At 38.8% G+C, this 22,261-nt stretch overlaps 1 protein-coding gene across 2 annotated transcripts in view; it reads right to left on the bottom strand.

Moving 5' to 3' along the window:
* Positions 1 to 22,261, bottom strand: part of LOC149554676 (ribosome biogenesis protein) — a 95,096-nt gene that overhangs the window by 23,485 nt on the left and 49,350 nt on the right. For both annotated transcript variants that reach the window (XM_089828732.1, XM_089828731.1), the window contains exon 6: positions 4,859 to 4,908. In XM_089828732.1, the coding sequence (XP_089684858.1) occupies positions 4,859 to 4,908 (50 nt within the window). The remainder of the gene's footprint in view (positions 1 to 4,858; positions 4,909 to 22,261) is intronic.

The following is a 22,261-nucleotide window of genomic DNA, read 5'->3' as shown; positions in this document are numbered from 1 at the left end:
ATAGATGAAGATGATAACAGTAAGATTTCACAATACTAATGTTTCTCTGCAGGTACTCGGATGCCTTATATTGATGCTTTTCCTTGCGGTAGTGAGTGTGTATATATAGGTAGTGGAAAGACATGACTCCGAAGAGTCATGTCTCTACATGGCCCAAGAGCCACGCAGGGACATGCCTCTTCGGAGGCATGTTAGTTAAGATAACTGCCAAAACAAATTCATAAGCCACCACCCGATAATAAATCAAGGGCCCAATAATGATCAACACTTGATAGAGGCAAAGCAAAAGGGTATGAAACCCGATATAAGAAAGACATTAAAGTCACTAATAATATGAAGCCCGACCATTATAAGTTGGTCAATAATATGCTCTCTTCATTGTCAATAATTCTAATGCATGACAGAGGTGTAAGTATACTTATATGTATGCATATGTCAATATGGATATATGTACATATTCTTATATCTCTGTGGTGCATAGCAGATAGTGGTAACATAATTCTAATGCTTATATCTTTGTGATGCATAGCAAACAGTAGTAACATAATTCTGATGCTTATATCTCTATGGTGCATAGTAAACGGTGGTAACATAAGAGATTCATGTTTTGCTTCTTCTGACGCTAAACATTAACAGAAAGAAGCTAGGGAAAAGTCACGACAAGAAGTAGAGGTGCAAGCCAAATAGAAAGCCCGAAAGAAGGCAGAAGAGGAAAAGCTCCTAGAAGTAGAAGAATAGTGCCTCTATCCCAAGGAGGAAAGAAGAAAAGAAGCGGAGCACCTCCATCTCGAATAGGGGAAAAGAGCCAACGACATCCGCGATGTGAGAAGCAGCGATATGCAGCTAGATTCTACAGTGACAAGATTGGTATTTCCCACACCGCCAAATTGGATAGTCGAAGATAGACAGAGAAAGAGGTGTAAAGGCCAACAGCCCATCCCCTCGTTAAGCAGTGTGATGGCCAGGATGGAGATCCTCACTGATGGACCAAAGAAGAGGGCAAGTGCATTCTCTAATATCCAAGGTGGACTTACCGGAGAAATGATGACCAATGTTGCAATTCCCCAGATGGTCAAGACAAGGCTAATGTTCATCTTGAAGAATATTCTATTCACAACATCCCCTTGGGTTGATGGACCAAGGTGATAGAATTACAAATGATTGACTAGCTAAAAGACTTCATGGAAGAGAGGTATGAGAAGCATGGGCAAAAAAAAAGGGCCCTAGAGGAAGAAAATGCAGGACTTAAGGCACTCCTTAAGGAGCTACTGGCACCTATTTCAGCAAAGATGCCAGTCTTCATCCTCGGTAACCCCTATACCACTGAGAGAGGTTGAAGAACTACGGTTGATGAAGAAGAAAGAATCGGCGATAGATAGTTGGATCTCTGACTAGTTAGATAGGATAAGAAGCTTTCTTGCAGAGTCGCTTCAAGTGTTCTACCAAAGGGTGGAGTTGTTAGAATGTATACAAGGCAAAATAATAGAGTGGGAAAGGGAAAAGGAAATCTTATCCAAGCAAAAGGACACCCTCATGGAGATAGTGGATATGGGCATACGAGCAATCCAAGAGTTTGAGGTCTTGAGCTAATGGGACACAAAATTCCTCCAGGCCTCCTCCCAACTGGTCGAATTTCAAGTTAGAATGGTAAAGCCTCAGATTGGGACCTTGCAACCATGGATGGTTGAACTCCAACCATGGGACAATTTTTCCAAAGATGGGATTGGGGCCACAACTGCAATTTCGTGGGCAAAAAAGGGATTTGGCCAGATAGATTCTTTGCTCGTCAAATTTGACGAGTGCTCAAAATAGTTGCCTGATCGTTCGGAGATTTTGATGACAAGGTGATGAAAAGTATCACCAATTTTGTGGTTGACACTCATGATGCCCGGAAGTTGCGTGACCATCTAAAGCAAGCAATTAAAGACGCAAACTTCTAGTTAGACGAGACCTTGACCCAGTTAAAGTGCATAAAAGATATCAATAAGGATGTCGTTGGGAAATCGTTGAGGCCTATGAAAGTCTCAAGGAAAATTTTAGATGACAGGAATTTTGTCTCCCCAACCCATTGTATTCTTTGTTCTAAGGCAACCGATTAGAGAAACTCCAAACCCATACTTATTCTTTATTCATTTGTTCTTTTACAGCAGGAAGCGTTGATGACTTCTCGGAGGTCAACTGTCTGTTGCCCACAAAATGTTGTCAGAGATACATTGGTGATGATTGGACATGGGAGGTGAGACGAAATTGTGGTGCTCGCACATTGCTCGAGCCATCAATAGAGCGTTGTCGTTATGGGGCAAGCGACTCAAGAAGAAAGAACAAGCTCAGCCTGTCAAATAGCATGAGTGGTGATCTTTCCCAGGACCCGAATCCTTGGGCTTCCTTTTCCCTTTCTCTTTTCCCCTTTCTTCTCTGTCAAATCAATCATGTAAATGAGAGTATTGTACATATTCTACAAGTAGTGCCTACATGTAAACAATGGTAAATAGGTCGTAGGCTAGCAAAGTAGGGTTGGTTTCCCAACAAGCAATTGTACATTTGTCTATTAACAAAAGGATGCTCAACCCCTAAGGGTCAGCCAAATTGATGATTTTGTTGTCCATATGTTCACATTTTGAGTACTATTTTCAATTCTAGTTTATCAATGAATGGTGAATGCTTCCTTGAGGCGGTAGTACTTGATCTCGAACCAGTGATGCTGGCCCCCTTGTAGCTACTTTCAGAATAAAGAGATCTTTTATGATTCATACTTGGTGTCTTCTATCTCCAAATGCAGTGAGATTCTTTTGTTTTGTTCTTATTCTCCTCCTTGGCTTGATCAATATATGAATGATATTATTTGCTTTGAGTAAATGTTTCATTCTTGCGCTTGTATGCGTTAATGATTGTGGATCATCCATGTGCTAAGTAGGTTATTCATTTATGTATTGTTTATAGAAATAATAATGAAAGTAGATTGTAGTTGGATATTTATAAAGCTCTGCTCTATTTTTTTATGGTTACTTTGTTGAATGGTTGTTTGGTTTCTCGCGGATATCTTCATTTCATGGTCCCTTGTATAGTGTAACTTACTAGAAATCCCCCTTGAATATTATAGTCACCTCGTCCAACTAAGCCAAGCCACGTGCGGTCAAGACCCGATTACCACGTGCTTGGGAGCTGGGAGGATTCGTCCTCTGGTAAACTCCTCCAAGTGATGTTGCTCAGCACATTTCCATTCTGTGACAATTGTTAACCCTGTTGGCCTAGTGTATAACAAAGTCAGCTCAACACACCTCCAAGGAGAGCTCTTACAATATCAACATACTTCTACAAAGGAGAATCAGAATGGGATTCTATTCTTTGTTCAGTACTGCCTATGGAGGAAGAAGTAGATACCATTGTAGTTCATTTTCCTGACATGAAACTTTATATATATTCAATATAAAAATAAGAGAATGAAAAGATCTTTAAAAACCAGTTAGATCTTATTGACGAAGAAAGAATAATGAGAAAAAAAATTAAAAACTTAAACGAAAACAAAAGCAAATGGAAAAAGAACTTTCGATTTCCACTCATTGTAAACTTGCAAAGGTGTAGGACCGAGGCACAAACACTTGAAGATCCACAAATCAATTTTCCAACTCCTTGCACCACCAAACTCATGCTCAATCACCTATTTGCTCCACCTTAGGAGAAATCAACCTATTTGTGAACCACAAATGAGTTAGAAGCCAACATAAGCCTTTAGGATCAGCTTTGTAGGGTTGGGGATGTCAAAAAACCATTAAATTTGGCAAAATAAAGTGAGTTTGTTTGGCATCTAAATTTCTGCGGGCCCACCTTGGTTCCAATGTGTTTCATTTAAGTTCACACCCAAGTCCATCTAGGGGATGCCTAGTTTGGACCAGCCCCCTCCGGTCCGGATCATGGCCGGACCCATAGGTGGACCAAACCAGGACCGCACACCAGTTCACACCTAGGCTGGTCTTGGGGGAGTGGTGTCCAGTGACCTAACTCGACATCGTAGCTGTGCATCAAAAAAATTGCCAAAAATCCACAAATTCAAATGTCTGAAAAGTTTCCTCAAGAGCTGAGCTTGGCAACTAAGATTAAGGCAAAGAATAGGCAGGTAGGAATTGAAGAATTTGTTATTTAACAAGAATTTGCGTTAGCCAAGCTCGTAGCAGTTATCAACTAGTGCATACTGACTTGATAAAAGAGCAAAGGAGATACTCTGTCAGAGTTCTGAATTTAAATAAGTTATCCATGAAACAAAGTTAACACTAAGAAAGCTATTAATGGTTGTAAGTAAGTCATCTTATTCTACTTTCTGAATATAAAAGTTATATCTAATCATGGCATTTTCTTAACGTTGCTCCATTGCACATATGATGCATGTACATGTAGCAAATAATAAACGAAGTCTTTTTGCAAAAATTAAGCTCAAATTTATTACTTTCGCTCATTTTGAGTTTAAAAGTTAACAATAGAGAAACTTTTGACAAAAAGATTAAACAAGTTGTCGTTAGTTGGAATATCTGTTGATTTGAAATTCTCAGAAAAACCTCAGAATTTAGATTGCATATTTCTCCTATGCATGTATTTAGTATTTATGTAGCAACAAGTTGTGTGTGAAGAACCTGTCTAAACAAACTTTTTTGACATCTCAGAAAGCCAATCTTCTGCTGGCTACTATATGATATTATTCACTTTTACATGGAAAAGACTGCATTCCTTTAAGACTACCTAATCAGAGACAACCTGTATAACAAACCATTTTGAAGTGCTTCCCTCACCTACCTGTTTATGTTTCTGTATGCAATATTTCAGAAACTTGAAAAATATAACAGAAAGAGTGAATCACTATTAATACCTTAGCAATGGTACGTTTAGCACTCAAAGCTTGTTGATTCTCTTGCAATTCTGAAGACAAAATTGGTAAATGTTAAAAAAATTATTTGAAGAAACAAAAGTAATGTAGAGTGGTAATCAATTCCAAAAACTCCAGATTTCTTAATCAAAACATAAACCTAGATAGCAAAATAGATTTGAAAAATGTAAGCTTTTTATTATGATTTTTGCAGCTTTGCCTTGAGAGAAACAAGTAGAAGCTATAGAAAAATGTACATTCGTGGCAAGGAGTTTTTGAATGCAAGGAACCTTTGTTTGAATATCAATTGAAATAAACAAAATCTTCAACCAACCATCACACAATTTTTTTAAAATGTAAGCTTTTTATTATGATTTTTGCAGCTTTGCCTTGAGAGAAACAAGTAGAAGCTATAGAAAAATGTACATTCATGGCAAGGAGTTTTTGAATGCAAGGAGCCTTTGTTTGAATATCAATTGAAATAAACAAAATCTTCAACCAACCATCACACAATTTTTTTAAAATGTAAGCTTTTTATCATGATTTTTGCAGCTTTTCCTTGAGAGAAACAAGTAGAAGCTATAGAAAAATGTACATTCATGGCAAGGAGTTTTTGAATGCAAGGAGCCTTTGTTTGAATATCAATTGAAATAAACAAAATCTTCAACCAACCATCACACAATTTTTAAATTTGTGATAAGCAAGTGACATTGATAGATGAACAATACTAGAGATCAAGATTATAATATATAGAATATTTTTATCAAAAAAGGTTGTGCCAAAATTAACCAGGGCTTCCAATTTCAGAATCTGAGTCTGCTTTGGTAAAAAAGTAAATAATATAGCTCATAACCAACAGCTTTTGTAGATACTATTCAAGTTCACAGAATAATACCAATAACATGTACGTAGAGCAAAACATAGAATGTACCTTAATACCACAACACCAACTAGTGAGGAAACGGTTTATTTATTCATACCAAAAACATCGTGAGTACATTGACAATATTCCAAGTACTTATGGAAGGGTCGGTTGGTTTGGAAAACCAACCGACACATTCCCTCACCTCCTAACTACCAAGCCCACTTAAGCTTTAACAAGCACTAAGTACCATAGTTACTTTATTCTCTACTACATCTATCCCCCCCCCCAAAAAAAGTCGTCTTCAAAACGACTGCTGAACACACTGAAACAGAGAAATAGAAAACTTTGATTTTAAGAAGAGGGTTGGGAAGACATCCCTATACTCGGAGCTCCCCGAAGCCATTGCAGGTCACGTTCAGTTGTCTTTTGTTTTGTCTAAACACCTTGTAGTACCCTTAAGGTATCCATCTTCTTTGCCTCTACTCTGGTGATCTTGTTTTCCAAGTCAGTTTTCTCTATCCTCCAGGCCTCCTCCATGGCAACTTTCTCTGTCTTCCACTGATCTTGAAGAGTTTTCCTTTCTAGCTCCCATTCTTTAGCCAAGCATTTTCCACGCTGAAGTTCCAAGAAGGTCCCTCGAAAGGCAACTTCCATAGCTGCAAGGGTTTCCATGAGAGGCGGCAGGTGCTCTTGTCCATAGGGAATAATAGATATTTCTGTCCATGTAGCAGCCATGTCCTCCTACGAATATCAACTCTGTTGTAACAGTCCCCCATCTATATGGCAGTCGTCTGCATAAACATGGCCAATGCTTCTGCTACTATTATGCCAACTTCTATATTCTAAGACCTAGCCTATTGCATGAGCTCCCTAGTAGAATGCTCCATGGTGTGCAATTCAGTGAGAGATAACTCTGCCTTGGCTGTGAAAGAGACAGTATCAGGGGGCTCCCCGAGCTCTCTTTATATCTCTACCAAATCCTCATTAACTACTAGTAGAGGGGAAGACACCATCCCTTCTTCCTCAAGTAATCTGTCGGCCTCCTCCAGGACTGTATCCGCCATACTCCCCGTAGTGCGAATCTCTCCCTGTTGGTTATCCACTGCACCTATTGACTGAACTGCGAGAGCAGTTGGGTGGACTACTTTTGGGCCTAAAGGTGTTTGCAACCTCACCTTATGTGCACACTTTGTCTGGCATCTCAAATCTATTACTTTTGTACGAGTGTGTTGTTCTGGGGGGGTTAGTTGCGCCACCCTCAAGAGCGATAATCTAGAAGCTCCCCGTTTTGGAAGTTGTTTCCTGACGCCAACTCGTTTGGCTCTCTCTTGGATTTGGTCGACAACATCCATAGGCATTACTGAACCGTGTTTTACTTCCCCTACTCCTAGAGCAATTCCTTTGAGACCACCAGTCAGGCTCTGGTCATGGTAAATCTTCAGAGATTTTGATATTCCTGTTGAAAGTGGCCCCTCCATGGCTGGTAAGAAGGCAACTTCTCATGGAGTTCCCTGTAGGTGACTTAGGCAGATTTTTGTCTCCTAGGAATCTAAGGAAGATGAATCTATATCGCTCACATCCTCTTTGAAACTCTCTTCCTCCTCCTTGTCCTCTTCCTGACTGCCAACCAGTGCCTTTTGCTGCTCTTCAACCACAACTACATGTTTTGGTTTCTTTTTTTGTGGTTCGCCGCTGTGAGATCCTACAATCGTGGTGTCCATATGGAGCCAATAATGTCATAGTTAGCTTGTAGGGTTCCACCCTGTTGGCTGGTATCAATGTCCCTCAATGTTCATTGCTCACCTGGGTCCGTACTGCTTCGAGAAATAAAGTCGCAGTATGGTGGGGCATGTAAAAGGCTTTGCGTTTTAACTCCATGAATTCTTGAAGTCTATATGAAAGAAATTGTGCCCAATTATACGTCTGTCCTTTATACAATCTGTCAACCACAAGCAATGTCTGAAGTGCGACTGTTGGCTAAGATTTACTTTTCATGAAGTCTACAATGCATCGCCATTCATCATTGGCAATGAAAATTTTCTTGAGACCCCTACTATTTTTCAGAATTCCTGCCCATTCTTTACTTGTAAGGTCTTCTCTACAAATCAGCCTCAACCACTTCTTTTCCTCTACGGGCATTAGGGTTTTTTCTAGTTCTTGCCCTCTGTTGGGAAATCCAAAACCTCAGTTATTTCCTTGGTTGAATAAGAAACTGTCACTAGCAGTTGGAAATACTAGACTATAGATTTATGGCATGATCTATCATAACATGTGACCAAATTCTGTAATACAGGTTCAAACTCCTTTAAATCAAATACTGGCATGAAGATTATTTTATCTACCTCAGCTGTGCACGCCTTTTTCAAGGGATGGTCATCTTCCGTTTTCTTTTTCTCCCACTAGAACCTGCATTCGCTTCCCATTACACTTTCAAACGTGATATTCTCAACAGTGATCTTTTCTGCCATTTTACCCTTGCCCTTCATCATCCTCCTTACCTCCTTTGCTTTCAGTGTCGTCGTTTTCCTCTTTTTGGAATCAATGATATTCCCTTTGCTCATGTTTCCTATGCTTAATTTCACCATTTGTGGTGATGCATCAATTCCCGAATTATTTCAACTAGTTGTGTATGTCAACCGTTTTTGCGTGCCAAGTGTGGCGTACATCTCCCTATTCTCTTCCAACACACTCCTACCGATGCTCGTACTGCAAAAACAAGTTGCCCTCCTATCTCAGCGAGTTGCGAACAGATTACTGGTGTGTGCACAGGCTCTCCTGTACAAACTCCCTCAATAGGCTCAAATTTTCTCATATGGATTCTCTCAACAGGCTTTTTGTAATCCTTCGTACGGGCCTCCTCCACGTACAGCAATGAGAGGGTTAAGTGGCGTATGGAAACCTAAGTGCTCGTACTTGTACGAATGGAATGTTGACTCCGTACGGACTTAGTATCTCCCCATACAACAACAATGGTGAGTGCAACTCTTGTACACCATATGGCCTGTAGGTAGCTTCCTTCGTACGGACTTGGTATGGAATGTTGGCTACGTACGAACTTAGTATCTCTCTGTACAGAAACAATGGTGAGTGCAGCTTACGTACACCATACGACTTGTAGGTAGCTTCCTTCATACAAACTTGGTATCTTCCCTCGTACGGCTTCTTTTCCCTTCTATATGATAGCCTCCATACACCATACGGCCTCTGAATGTCTTCGTACGGCCGCCTTGTTCCTTTCTGGTATGGCTTCTCTTCCCAAGCCCTTAGGTACAACTGTTCTTTGTTAGTCTAGATGTATTCCAGCAATGGTTTGAATAATTTCCGTGGTATTCTATACGGCAACCACTCTATATGAGTTAAGGTGGAAGTTTTTTGTTCAGCCACATTTTGCTTTTCCTATTTGTTTATTTCCTCCTTTCGTGCTTATAAAATAGCTGGGCACCCGCTTATTCCTTTCTTCATACACTTCTAACATAGACCCATTTACTAGGTCTTTGATCGGTTTATTATCTAGAGTAGATAACTTTATTGCCCCACTTTCTTTTATTTTTGATATTCTAAATGGTGATAACCATCGAACTTTAAATTTTCCTGGCTTTATTTCACTTTTTCCATTATACCTAGTTGTCCTTGTTTAAAATTCATCTTTTTCAAGTGTTTGTCATGCCAAAATTTTTGCCTTTGCTAGGGCACCTCCATAGCCAATTGAGCAAGCATCCTCCTTTTGTCCGGTTTTATTAAGTGTATAGTCTTTCCTTAAGACTCTCCTCATCGCCCAATCTGTTTTGAATTGCTACTTGTAGACTTGGTACTATATGTTCCATTGGCATCACTGCTTCTTGTCCGTACATTAGATGAAATGGAGTGTGTCTAGTAGTGGCTTTATAAGTAGTTGTATACGCCAATACCATGGTTGGAATCTATTCTTCCCAATCTTGCCCTTCCACTCCACAAGTTTTATATAGAATTGTTACTATTACTTAATTCGTGGCCTTTGCTTGGCCATTTGCCCTTGGATAGTAGGGGCTGGAAAAAGAATGAAAAAAATTATACTCGCTTGTCATCATCCTGATGGTGTGATTGACAAAATGTACCCCTCCGTCACTTGTCAACTAGAGTGGAATCAAATCTCGTTAATATTTGTTCATACAGAAATTTGTTCGTAATGAGAGCAGTGTAATTTGTAAGGGCCCGCACTTTCGCCCATTTGGTCAAGTACTCTATTGCCACCACAATGCACTTACATCGATGGGTTTTGCTTACAAGTAGGGGACCCACAAAGTCTAATCCCCAACGTTCAAATAATTCTTGTGGTTGAGACAGAAATAGTGGCAAGAAGTCCCTTTTGAGGGGTTTGCCTACTCTCTGACAAGTGTCACAGCTCAACACCCATTTCCTCACATCTGCATACAACGTCGGCCACCAAAGTCCCACCAATGGCACCTTTCTTGTCATAGTATCAGGTCCCATGTGACCTCTCACCAATCCTTCATGGTATTCTTTTAGAACTCTTGGGATTTCTTCCTCCATAACGCATCTCCTCAGTATTCCATCTGGTCCTAGTTTGTACAATAACGCTTCAATTAACTGAAATGTGTTGCTTTTTAAGGCATTTTTTCTCCTCTCGGCTGCCGACATTTCTCTTGGGAAGGTCGTTGTTGATAGGTATTGTCCCATTTTTTCATACCATTGAGGTAACATAGCAATCTGGAATAGGTGTACATTTGGAAAATCCTCATTCACCCCACTGCCCAAGCCTTCTCTCGACTTGATTCTTGACAATTAATCAGCATTTACATGGGTTTTTCCTAGTCGGACTATGATTTTGAATGTAAACTCTTGTAGCAGAATTAGCCACCTACTTACTCTCCCTTGAATCATCGACTTGTTTACTACGTACATTAGTGCTTGGTGGTCAACAAGCTAAAAAGTAATGTCTAAACTTCTGCATTGCATACACCATACCTAATGCTTCCCTCTTGGTGGTATTGTAGTTACGCTCTGCTTTCAATAGAAGCCTGCTTGCAAAATCCACTGGGTGATCAAGTCCTTCCTTCCCAAATTGTGCCAGAATGGAACCTATTGCATAATTGGATGTGTCCACATGTGACACGAAACTCTTTGTTCCAGTCAAGATATATGAGGATAGGGACCCCGACTAATCTCTTCTTCAATTCTTGGAAGGCATCCTCCTATTCTTCCTTCCACCCAAACCGCTCTCCTTTCCTTGTTAATTTCTCCAATGGCAGTGATACTTCTGCATATCCTTTTATAAACCTTCTATACTATCCTACATGGCCCAAGAAGGATTTGATACCTATTACATCAAACGAGGCTTCCATTTCCAAAATCAGCTTAATTTTGTCAGGATCTGTCTTTAATCCTTCTTTGCAAACGATATGTCCAAGAAGTCTGCCATATGTAACCATAAACCTACATTTTTTCAGATCGAGAGCTAGCCTTGCTCTTTGCCATTTCTCCATGCATTCCCCAATAATTTTGAGGCAGTGCTCCTTCCCACTATACACCAACCAGTCATCCAAGAAGGCTTTGAAATTTCCCACTGACATACCATCAAAGATATGTAGTATGATCCTCTGGAACATGGTTGGTGTATTACACAGCCCAAAGGGCATCCTGTTATAGGCATATACCACATCTTCAACCACAAATGTAATTTTTAGCTTATCTTCCTCCGCAATGCTAGTCTGATTGTACCCTAAGAATCCATCCATGAAGGAATACATCTCATGGTCGGCTACCTCTGTAACATCCTGATTTCGCAGGTCTTATCTAACAACTATCATCTCCAAGAAATACAATTATTACTTCAATTTCATAAGAAGACAGTTATAATAGTCATGTTCATGTGAAAGAGATTTACCGTTAAAAACAATTAAACAAAATTTCTTAACTCAAAACATCATCAATGAATTTAGTATAGAAAATAAAATCCACATACCATGGAATTCGAACCAAGAAATCATTGTAGGGATGCTTCTGAAAGCACCCAAGTTAGTCCACATATACCACCATAACAATATCAAACAACTACCACCATCCAATACTGCTATATTGAAATTAAATGACGATTAACATTATATACCACTATATAAAATTAGGGCATCACATACCATTGTATCAATTTGGACATCAATTACCATTGGATCATTTAGAGCTTTTGATACCACTGTATCAATTAGGGCTTCTAATACCACTGGTTCAATCAGGGCTTCTGATACCACTGATTCAATTAGGGCTTCCGATACCACTGTATCATTTAGGGTTCCAGTTACCACTGAATCAAATTAGGGCTTTAGATACCACTATAACATTCCTTTCCTTCCGATTACTTAACTATCGCAATAACTCCAGATTAGAAAATATGCTCATATTCGATATTCATATAAATGAAAAATAATTCATAAATCTATCTCTCGCATCCACGTGTAAAATAACTGTAACGATGAATTAACTCAATTAATCTTACCTTCTTGCACATACATCATAAAAGTGATAATACATGTTTCCGACAAACAATTGAATGTATAGCTTATCTCTGTGTGACACACATCCGACATCTTGGGGAGAGGTGAAACATTGTCAGGGGCTTAACCAACCAACCTCGGACCTTAAACTTATTCCCCACACGATCTCTAACGAGAAAGGCCCTCCTTACCCAGAATTGAACTTGGAACATCTATTATCTACTGAGCATCCTGGTATTTAAACGCACCACTAGACTTGATAGCAGGAGTTACAATAACAAGATCATGCATGAGCTATTAAATAATTCATATTAAAAATGATAAACATTGTTATGTCATAACTGATACTATTTTCATGTTATTGCAGATTCCTTTCTCTCACCTCTTCACCCTTTTCCTTGACTACACAGCTGGGTGAGTCCTAGGTGTTCAGAATTCTCAAAACAACCAGTTTTGTCAATTATACAAGATTACATACATCTAGCATTCACAGTCTGTGATTCAAAAAAGATATTCTTAAAGAATGCATAATTTATTGCATAATTCTAATCTCCATTGGCATAATGATCTATGGATCCATACTATGATTACCTGGCTATCACTTGCCATGAACAAAGCGAAATTAGAAAGAGAATTCAAATCTACAGTATCAACAATATATGAATGTAAGCAATAAATGTACATACATATTGTGATTATTTGGAATGGCTAGGTCAACATATACCTTGTTATGAAAAGAGCTCATAATATTCAACATTACCGACAATGTATCTTTGGCTTGTATTTCATTTGTTGAAGTCTGTGATTCTACCAAAATGAACTTGCTGCACTTAGAGACCAGGAGTCGGGTAACTTCAACGGCAATCACAGATGCTTGATTACATTGAGTCAAATTGAAATCGTGGGTCAAAGACTTAAAAAAAAAATTATTAGTAATATCAACCCGATGAGATGACAATGATTTGTTCCTATATTGTGTTGTCAAAGTTTGTGATGGATTCAACTATGCAAATATTGTTTGAAGTACCACATAAGCAAAATATATTCTAAATTTCACACAGAATGAATCATTGGAGAAGAAATCGGAAGCAGCTTAGAATCAAGAGTAAAAAAATGTTAATGGTTACCACAGTAGCATGACTTATATGCAGTTAAGTCTGCAAACCAAGGAGATTTGCAGTCAAAGATGGTAGTCAGTCCAGACCTCGGCGACAGTCTGCACGTGAGTCTATACAAATGAAATATCATTTTCGAATGCAAGGATATCTAGCATAAAATGTTGTGGTCATGATGCACATTATACAGAACAAAGACTGGTAGAAGAGCACCTCATTTTGTGGAAGAAAAAGACATATTGCAGAGAAGGAACGTAACCCATCCCATTTCCCCTCCCTCACAACTTCCATTAAAAAAGCAAGTTGTGACTTCTTGGCTTCCATCGGTTTCAAAGAAAGAAAACCATTCAAATTCAAGCATTAATTCGATTTGAAAAAAAGAGAAATAAAGAGGGAAAAGAATTAAGGAGTTGAAAAGTAATAGACTTTATTTTATTATTATAATACGTTCTTATATACGTTCACATAAGTCTATTGACGAGGTGACATCATTAGATTATATTATTATAATTTATTGGTGCCATTTCATTTTTATATTTATGTGTTTGTATGTAAGTGTTTATTATAATGATAAGATAAAAATTAATAAACAATCTCTAAAGGTATGTATTATATTTTAACTCAATTATTTTATGTTTCTCAATTTATTTATTTAAATAGCTCATGCGGGTCCCACAGATGTATCCTATTTCAAGTCGCTAGGTTCTCAACCCATTTGCCTAGTGATGGTGATGCTCCTGTGCCTAATTCTTTTCTGACAATGCTTCCACCCCTTCGATGTGTTTCCTGCAAGGAAGTTCTCCGAAGTTTAATTATATTATCATAATAAATTATTTAATCATAATTAATCACAAGAATTAACCATCTTCTCAATTCCATGAATTTGTGACAAATGATCAACTAACTAGTTATCTTCATTTTGAAATTATAACGACTAACCATCTTACCATTTCACAGGATTATAACCAAATTAACTGTCAATTGACTTCATGTGAACCTCAACGGCTTTATTTTAATTTGGGTCAAAAATTGGGATGTAACAACCTCCTCCAAAATGCTATCAATAAATGGAATGGGGAATGGGTCCTTTACACTCACCGCATTCAAACATCTGAAGTACACACATATCTGTATTTGAGTGTCATCCTTCTTTAATGATATGACTATAAGAGATACCCATTCACTTGTTTGTACTTTGAATATTATCCCTGCTTCCAACATCTTTGTGATTTCTTCCTCTACCCTCACTGCATAGTTCTTATTCATTCTATAAGGTCATTTTCGCATTGGTCTTGCTCCAAGTACCAATGGAATCTGATGGACACATAGCTCTAGGGGTGTTCCTTTCAAGTTCATGTACATCCAGGCAAAAACATTCTTATACACCAGAAAGATCCTAAAGGTTGTCGCCTTTAGCACTGGGTCCCAATCATCCCCTATCAGAATCTCTTTGGGTTGATCCTCTTCTCCGAGGTTTAAAGTCTGGAGTTTGGCCTCCTTGTATTCCACCTCTTTTTCAAAGATGTATGCAGGTGTCTTCTTGAGGGTTGCCACACCTTCCTTATACTTTGTGTACCCCTCTGAGTATCTTTCTTCCGACTCAGATTCTTGTATTTACAACATATTACATTCTGCGTGGAAAACTTCAAAGTCTCTCATTTGCCAGTGGAATAATCCATTAAGGTAACTTATTTCGTCATTTAAGCATTCCCCCAACTGAGCACTCCTTCCTCGCCTGGTACCATCCCTTCATAGTCTTCCCCCTCCTAGTCCGATGCCATGTCCTGACTTACTAAGTGGTTCTTGAGATCTATGATGTACTTTCTACCACCTGATTCAATAGATAGAGTGTTTCGTTTCCAATCATGGGTGGCTTTTGCTATAACCAACCATCCTCTTCCTAATAAAGCATCGTACCCTTTCTTCTCTAAGGTGATAACCACAAAATCAAAGAAAAATTGTTGAGTACTGACTATGACTTTTTGTCCCATTAGGGTTTCTATAGTATGGATTTTGTGTTGGTCCACTCCCGGTAGTTGAAATGTAGGTGGCCAAAGTGTGGGTTATCCTATTGCCTTCCACATTTCTTCAAATAAAACATTTACGTTGGGACCTCCATCAACAATAGTGTTTGAAAGTTTACACCCTAATATCTCCATTTCTACTACAGTTGGTGTTCTCCCCCATTCCTATAGTGAATAGGGTATTGTTTCTATCCATGCTTCTCCTTCCTTCTATTTTTTAGAAGTTGCCCCTCTTAGGGTTGCCACCTGTGTTAATGCTACCTACAACTGGAGTAATGTTTCCAATAAATCAGCGATTTTCACTAGGATGGTGGTTTCCAAGACTTGCCTTAGAATATTTGGTACACTCCCATCCGAAGTAGGTTTATTTGGCCTTGTCTTCCCTTCCTCTTCCATGCTATCTTGAATGTCCTTCTTTGCTTCTTGAGATCTTTCCTTCTCCGTAGCAACATTTGGCTAGGCTAGTTTTCTGGCTTGCATCCTCGTGACTGCGAGGATTTCAGTTCTAGTTCTTCAATGTCTAACATATTTAACCCCCTTCTATCTGGGACAATTCACATCTTCATGATTGCCTAGCCCACACCATTCCTTCATTCAGTCCTCCTTCGTTCTAGCAATGTCATGCAAAATGTCCCCATTCATTACACCTCCTACATTAATCATAGGCCTCCCCTTAGAATCATATTGGATTGTTCGTCGAGGCATGTTGTTATTGTTGTTGTTGCTATTATTATTACTTCCTCTTTTATTATTTCTGTATCCTCTTGGTGAGCCTTCCATATTTGTATTCTTTGCAGGGGTGGAGGGTGGTGCAAATTGTTCTCCTTGGGTGAAGAATACTTAAGGGCTCTATGGTTTTTTAATTGTAGGGACAATCTTTAATTGCATGTCACAACACCTGACAAATCTCACAAAATGCTTTCTTTGGACATGCTCCTTTTGATGGCCTTTTTCACAGTCGATGCACCAAAGCTCCCTCCCTTCTTTTTTATCTTCCTTACTCCCTGTTACCTCATTAATCGCCTCAGGTCTTTTCTCAGGGCTTGGATGGTTTTGGATTCATCTTCACTTTCTTCTAAACTTTCACTTGCGCTTCCACACCACCTTGCCTTGGAAGTTTTTCTCTCACTTTCTATGTCCATCGTGCAAGTACATGCATCCCCAAAGGTTGATGGTGGGACTATTTTCATCTTTTTCCTAAGGGATGGTGTTAATCCTTCAATGAACCATCTTTTCTTTAGTCCATCCTCAAGTTGCTTGTCAAGTTTTCCTATCGGCTCTTTTAGCCTTCTACTATAGGCTTTAATAGAATCACTCTTCCCTTGCCTTGTGTTATAAATCTCTGTTACTATTTCATCATCGTCCCTCCAGAGTCTGAATTCTTTTGTGCGGATATTATTCCATGTGTTTTACTTCCCTACCTCCAGGTCGTTATACTAGTCAATGGCTATACCCCTTAGTGAGCCAAGGAAGGCTTTTAGCCACTCAGCTGCGTCATTTTCTGCGTTGGCTTGCCATATGGTATTGCATGTTTTACAGTGGTATGCGAGGTCCTCTAAACCATCCCCCGTAAACCTAGGCAATATTTGTTTGTCTATTGCCATTATGTTGGCCTTTTTCCTTCCTAGTTGTTTGCTTCTGACACTCCCTCCTTGTGCAATACTTCCTCTTGAAATTCTTGATGAAACTCTTCCTCCTAATGGAACACTCCCTCCTGACACCCTCTCCCATGATATACTCACCTACAATAATATACTTGACTCAATATCAGCTACACGCATGTTGCTTGATACAATAAAATCACTTGAATCACCACCTCAAGCAATATATGTAATACTGCAAAATAACTTAGCCTATTCAATGCAATCGCCACTCGCCACATGTGGAGTTCCAAAAATAATAATGTATCCCTTAAGAATATGCTGCACTTGAATCATATATCCTTCAGTCAAAAACATAATCTACACCTTTACCAAGCACATTGCTCTTCTCGTTCATACTTGGCTCATAACAGCCCGAATCAAAACACAGTCCAACTCACTCTTAGATCACCTTTAATTGCCTTATACAAAACGACTCCAGCTCTGATTATCTGCAAGAAAAGAACACCGCCCCTCTAGCATATTGCAGAACAGTACCAGAAGATACCGTTAACAAAAAGTCTAATATCGATTTGGGAGCTTATTCTTATCACTCCTACATTGTGATATACCTGCAAAAACTGCGATATTTGCCAACAGCCAATATACCCAATACAAACAGTTTCAAATATGAATCCAAACATTTTTTTCTTCTTAATATTTGAAACTGAAGCACATGATCTACATGGCATGTTCCCACAATTTTCTCTAAATATGTTTCTCAGCCCAGTCATTTCATTTAATAGTCAATGCACAGCTCCCTTTTAAAACAAAAGTGGCTCCAACACCATCCAACCTTAGTATACCAGCCTGACTATGGAGCATGAATGAAAATGTGTATGTTGATGCCCATGTTTACTCCAAATATAGAATATGTTTCTAGACACCTGGTCACGAAGAAATAACTAATGCACACACAGAACGCTGTTCCACTAACATATACTCACAATTAATATTTAACAGAAGGTATTACACAACCCCACTCATACACCACACACTTAGCAAGAAACAAATAAATCAACTGTATCAAATAAAACTGCATCCATAACATTAAGCATATACACTTGAAGCCGTTGTGAAATACACTCGCAACAAATAAATATTAACTTGATTCCACTTGTTTACTTAAATACTACTTCTGGAATATTTAACCAGTGTCATAGCAGGTGACATGGAAAACTGATCTGGCTAAGAAGTAGACAAGCAGGCAAGTGATGTACACAGGCGGCCAACTTAAGCAGACAACAACACAGCTCAAGGATGCAGCCAGATCAAGCAGATACCCAAGTAGCTCAAACAGACAGCCAAACAACTCAAGCCAACCAAGTAGCTCGGGTAAGTTATCAAGTAGCTCAAGCAAATAACCAAGTAGCTCAACCACACAACAAAGCAACTCAAGCAGACAACTAGACAACTCATTCCAATTCTCTATCACTTCATGTATCCTTAAAAAATTCGACAACCTTGATCATCAACCTTTGAAACAATAACATATTCAGCAATATCCCTGTTTGTTATTGATGGCAACTCCATTTGAAACCAACCCAAAACCAAAAAGCTCTGAAGTAAGACAGTTCTCCCTAACTTAATCTCCCCTTTTGAAATCAATGACTGAAACCAACCTGCATACTTGAAACGGGGCTGAAAGAATATGACAATGAAAACTCACTGTAAGTCCAAACAATTTAATAATATATGATAAATGTATAGATTGTTGGAAGCCCTGCTTGCATCAGAAAAATGTTTACCATCTTTTCTAATCTCACAACAATTTGAATTCAAAACTAAACTGTGTCCTTGATCACACCATTGACTCATGCTTAATAGATTATGTTTCAAATCTTCTATATATAAACATTCAAACATTAGTCTCACCATCATCCAAAACAAGTCTACCTCTGAATTTGCAGATGTATTACCAGAAAATCTTACCTTACCTCCATCTGTGCATTTGAGAATGAGTAACTCGCTCTTGTTTCCAGTCAAATGCCTTGACCAGCCACTGTGAATATACTATATATCCTTTTTACTTTGTGCAAGAAAGGTTGTTTGCACAATCAAACATTCTACTATATCTTGTTTCTCCTCCTTCCTCCAAACATTAGTAGCCTCCTTTGCTTTGTCCTCTTTACATCCCTGCTCTACTTACAGAAATCTCCCATTCCACTTTTGCAAACTTTTATAGTGTGACCAAAGTTATCAAAATTATTATTATAACATATAACATTGCAGTTTCTCGGTGTAGCAAAATAATTCTATTCACAAGTCTGAAATTATTTCTTGCAAAAATTCTACAGTTCATTTTCTTGTGTCCAAAAAAATTGTAAGAAAAACAGTAAGCATTAAAGAAAGAATTGTTGAACCTGGTCATAAGTGCTAGTCTTGAGATAGGGAGCTACTTCAAAGTATTGTTTTGGATATTGCAGTTGATTCAGGTTGTTGGTATAGTAGATAGAAGCACTAATTAAAACGGTAGCTTAGAACCAATCTACACTTTTGGAGTCGTTGCCTAATTTCAAACCTGGAGGTCTTGTGATTGTAACTTCACAGCAATGGAGGCAATGGAGTGATGGGTCGCCTATTGCAAGTACTAGTCACAGACGGTGACGTTAAGGAGGACAAAGTAACAAGGGAGGATCAAGTAACAAAAGATCTGGTTAAGGCGTGGGAAGTTTTGGCCGATCAGTACATGCAAAAGGAAGTGCAAGAGAGAGAGGCCCCAGAGGGCACGGTACATGCCGAACTTTCAATTTCATCAATAGTGTACAATTTCCTTGAACAAATACCTTGGTTACTAGAAAGAAACCTAGTACAGTTGGAGGAACAATGTGTAAAAGTGCAACGTGAACAGCGAAGGCATTAAGTGTTGCAGCAGTTTACCTAAAGGAACCAATGAGAGACACGGGAGCAAGACACTTTGCAGCTTAGAACACCCAGCCAATGAAGCAATTAATGCCCCTAATCCCAAATAAAGACCCAACATGATTAGCAGAAAAGGAAACTAAGGGAGAAGCCCCATTACGGCGGTCCTTACACAACAAAGAGTAGGAGGAAAGGCATCACCGTCTAAGGGGACTTAGTGAGCCAGAACAAAAAAGTCAACCAAACGAACCAATCCACTTTGAATCGGAGGCGAAGAGCTTGATTGAAACTACTGTAAGGTGAATAGAAAAATTGGCTATTTCTAAAGAACCAAAATCTGTTGTGATGTGGAGCCCAATCAAACTCGGAGGTTTATTCGGCGTGGTTTTCTCCCCATATTATTTCTACAGGGTCAAGGGGCAGCGCCCCTGCAAGGTCCTAGGGTAGCACCCCAAGTGCTCTCCCTGTTGTAGTACAGGGTGGGGTCGAGGGGCAACATCCTTGCAAGGGTTTTCAAGGGCAATGCCCCCAAAGCCAAAAATGCCCCTATATTGTAAAAGGCGTTGCTGCTATTTTTCCTATTGGACAACTTAGTCTAGCCCTAATTTGTAAGCGGCAAAAAGAATTGTATAAAAGGGCTTAGGGTTAGGGATTTCATAATGTAATGGTGATATTGTAGCTTCTTGCAACGGTATTGAGCTGTAAGGGATTGCGGATTGTAATCACTGGATAATAATAATATTGGACTTGTTGTTGGTGGATGTAGTCTAGGGATTGGGTGAACCATGTTAAATCTTGGTTTCTTGTGTTCTCTTTTATGCGATCTACTATTTTCTGGTATTGGTTATATTTGCATGTAACTGTTATTTCTGTCTAAGGTTAATCCTAAGAAAATCGAGGGCGAAGTGGACAGACCCGAAAAGACTAGCACAAAGAGAGGCAAGCAACGAAGGAAGCTCCAACGAGACTGAAGAAGAGGTACAAGGAAAAGGAGGAGAAATAACCTTGCTTGTGGTAAACACACAAGACAGTAGTCGGGGGACAAGAATGGCCAAGATAGCGGAGAAACAAAAACGTATGAGATTCACAAGCAATGTGTCAGACGACCCAGCACATCATTGCAAGACGTGTATAACCATATGGCAAGCAAATGGAGAGAATGACCAAGATGAGTGGTTGAAAGCATTTCCAACTACTCTAAGGAGGATTGCTATCGACTAGTATACAAAGTTGGAGGCTGCCAAGAAAACATCACGGACGAAAATCAAAACAGCCTTTAAAGAAGAGTTTGGATTATTACAGGATGATTATGAAATAGTCATCGAAATATACAATATCACGCAAGGAAAGAGTGAATCGGTACGAGCCTATACTTGGAGACTAAAGGAACTAATAAGCAAATTGGAGGATAAACCAGTGGATGGATTGAAAAAATGTTGGTTTATTGAAGGACTAACTCCATCCCTATGGAAGAAGATGAAGGTGGTACCACTATCCTCATACACAGACGCCTGTACACGTGCCATAGATATTGAAAACGAAAAACAAGACTTCAAAAGGAAGAAAACATGGGAGTGACATTGTTATTAGGGAAGGAGATAGTGGAGAAGAATCCAAGACAATACATGCATCGAGAAGAGATATGATGCAAATGATGGAGATGGCCACCGAGAAAGAAGGAAAGGAACTTGTGGTGTGGTTTTTATTCCATCGTCCATTGCAAATGGGGACCCCCTATTTTTCTCTTGGTCTCGTCCTTTTGGCTTTAGTTCTTGGTAGTTTTGAGCTTAGTCCTCTAAGGTGGACCCCTTCTTTTTCTCTTGGTCTTGTCCTAAAAGGCTTTAGTTCTTGGTAGTTTTGGGCTCAACCCTCTAAGGTTCCCCTCTTTTGAATGAGAATTGATAAAATTGACCAAGTTTGGAAAACTATTATCCATGTGGCTCCTAGAATAGAAACTGTTTGTTTGTCTGAGAATTGAATATCTTGACATACTATTTTTAGCTTTTCTATTTTTAGTAGGTATATTTATAGTAAATTTCATTGCCTCCTAGATTGACCTTATCTCAATTTTGGAACAACTTACTATTTTTAGAAAGTCTATTTTCAGTAAAATTCACTATCTCCCAGATTGACCTTTTTTTATTTTGAAATTGTTGAAGATTTTAGCTGCAATAGAGATTTTTATCTCTAAAAATACAGACGTTATTACTATTACGATAATAGATAGTCGTCAATTATTAGTTAATGGTTATCTATTGTAAATATCTAGTTAGCTTTAGTTTGCTTTCACTTTTTTGGCTTTCTCGATTAGAATAGAATGTTTCTATTCTTTACGATCGTTTCCTAAGGAAACATTGTTTTATTCTTTTGTATAAATTGACCTTTCAGTCTCTGTTAATAGCGAGCGAGTAT

This window comes from Cupressus sempervirens, chromosome 5, assembly GCF_028749045.1.
Source record: "Cupressus sempervirens isolate cs-2001-9-10 chromosome 5, ASM2874904v1, whole genome shotgun sequence".
In the NCBI taxonomy this organism is placed as follows: Eukaryota; Viridiplantae; Streptophyta; class Pinopsida; order Cupressales; family Cupressaceae; genus Cupressus; species Cupressus sempervirens.
Note: the sequence above shows the minus strand (reverse complement) of the source record. Positions and strands in the feature narration are given on the sequence as shown.